Genomic DNA, 411 nt, shown 5'->3' on the forward strand with positions numbered 1-411 from the left:
TTGAACCGAGATTAAAGTTAATCTATATTGGTGGAAATGGGCATCAGTGGTCCGGGGAAATTGTCTGATAAGCGACTCAAACGAGTCGCTTTCCTGGAGGAAGAAATAGAATCTTGGCGGTGGGGGAGGAATTTCTTCTAAGAATTCCACGCTGTCCGTGGAGTTGGTTGGAGAAGGAGTTCGGCGGGGAGAAAATGGGATCGAGACAACAGAAGAATCGGGTGTTAATGGAGGAGTATCGGGAAAGATTCGCAGAGTAAGAGCTTCGGATAACGCTGGAGAAGCAGGTTCAATGGGAGAAGGCGAACGAGGGGGTGGAGATGGTGAGCGGGAAGGTGGTGAACGGGGGCCGCTACTATCGCGAGCGGCCGATTTGGTGGTTGCGGTGATTCCGCTTGTGCCGGCGCTGCC

The 411-nt window shown here is 52.8% G+C and overlaps 1 protein-coding gene across 1 annotated transcript in view; it reads left to right on the forward strand.

Annotated features, from left to right (window-relative positions):
- Positions 1–194: 194 nt before the first annotated feature.
- The window catches only part of LOC108767685 (inactive rhomboid protein 1), a 17,165-nt gene continuing 16,948 nt past the window's right edge, over positions 195–411 (forward strand). Inside the window, exon 1 of the mRNA XM_018517665.1 lies at positions 195–256. Coding sequence (XP_018373167.1) covers positions 195–256 — 62 coding nt within the window. The remainder of the gene's footprint in view (positions 257–411) is intronic.

This window comes from Trachymyrmex cornetzi, unplaced genomic scaffold, assembly GCF_001594075.2.
Source record: "Trachymyrmex cornetzi isolate Tcor2-1 unplaced genomic scaffold, Tcor1.1 scaffold719, whole genome shotgun sequence".
NCBI classification, from domain to species: domain Eukaryota; kingdom Metazoa; phylum Arthropoda; class Insecta; order Hymenoptera; family Formicidae; genus Trachymyrmex; species Trachymyrmex cornetzi.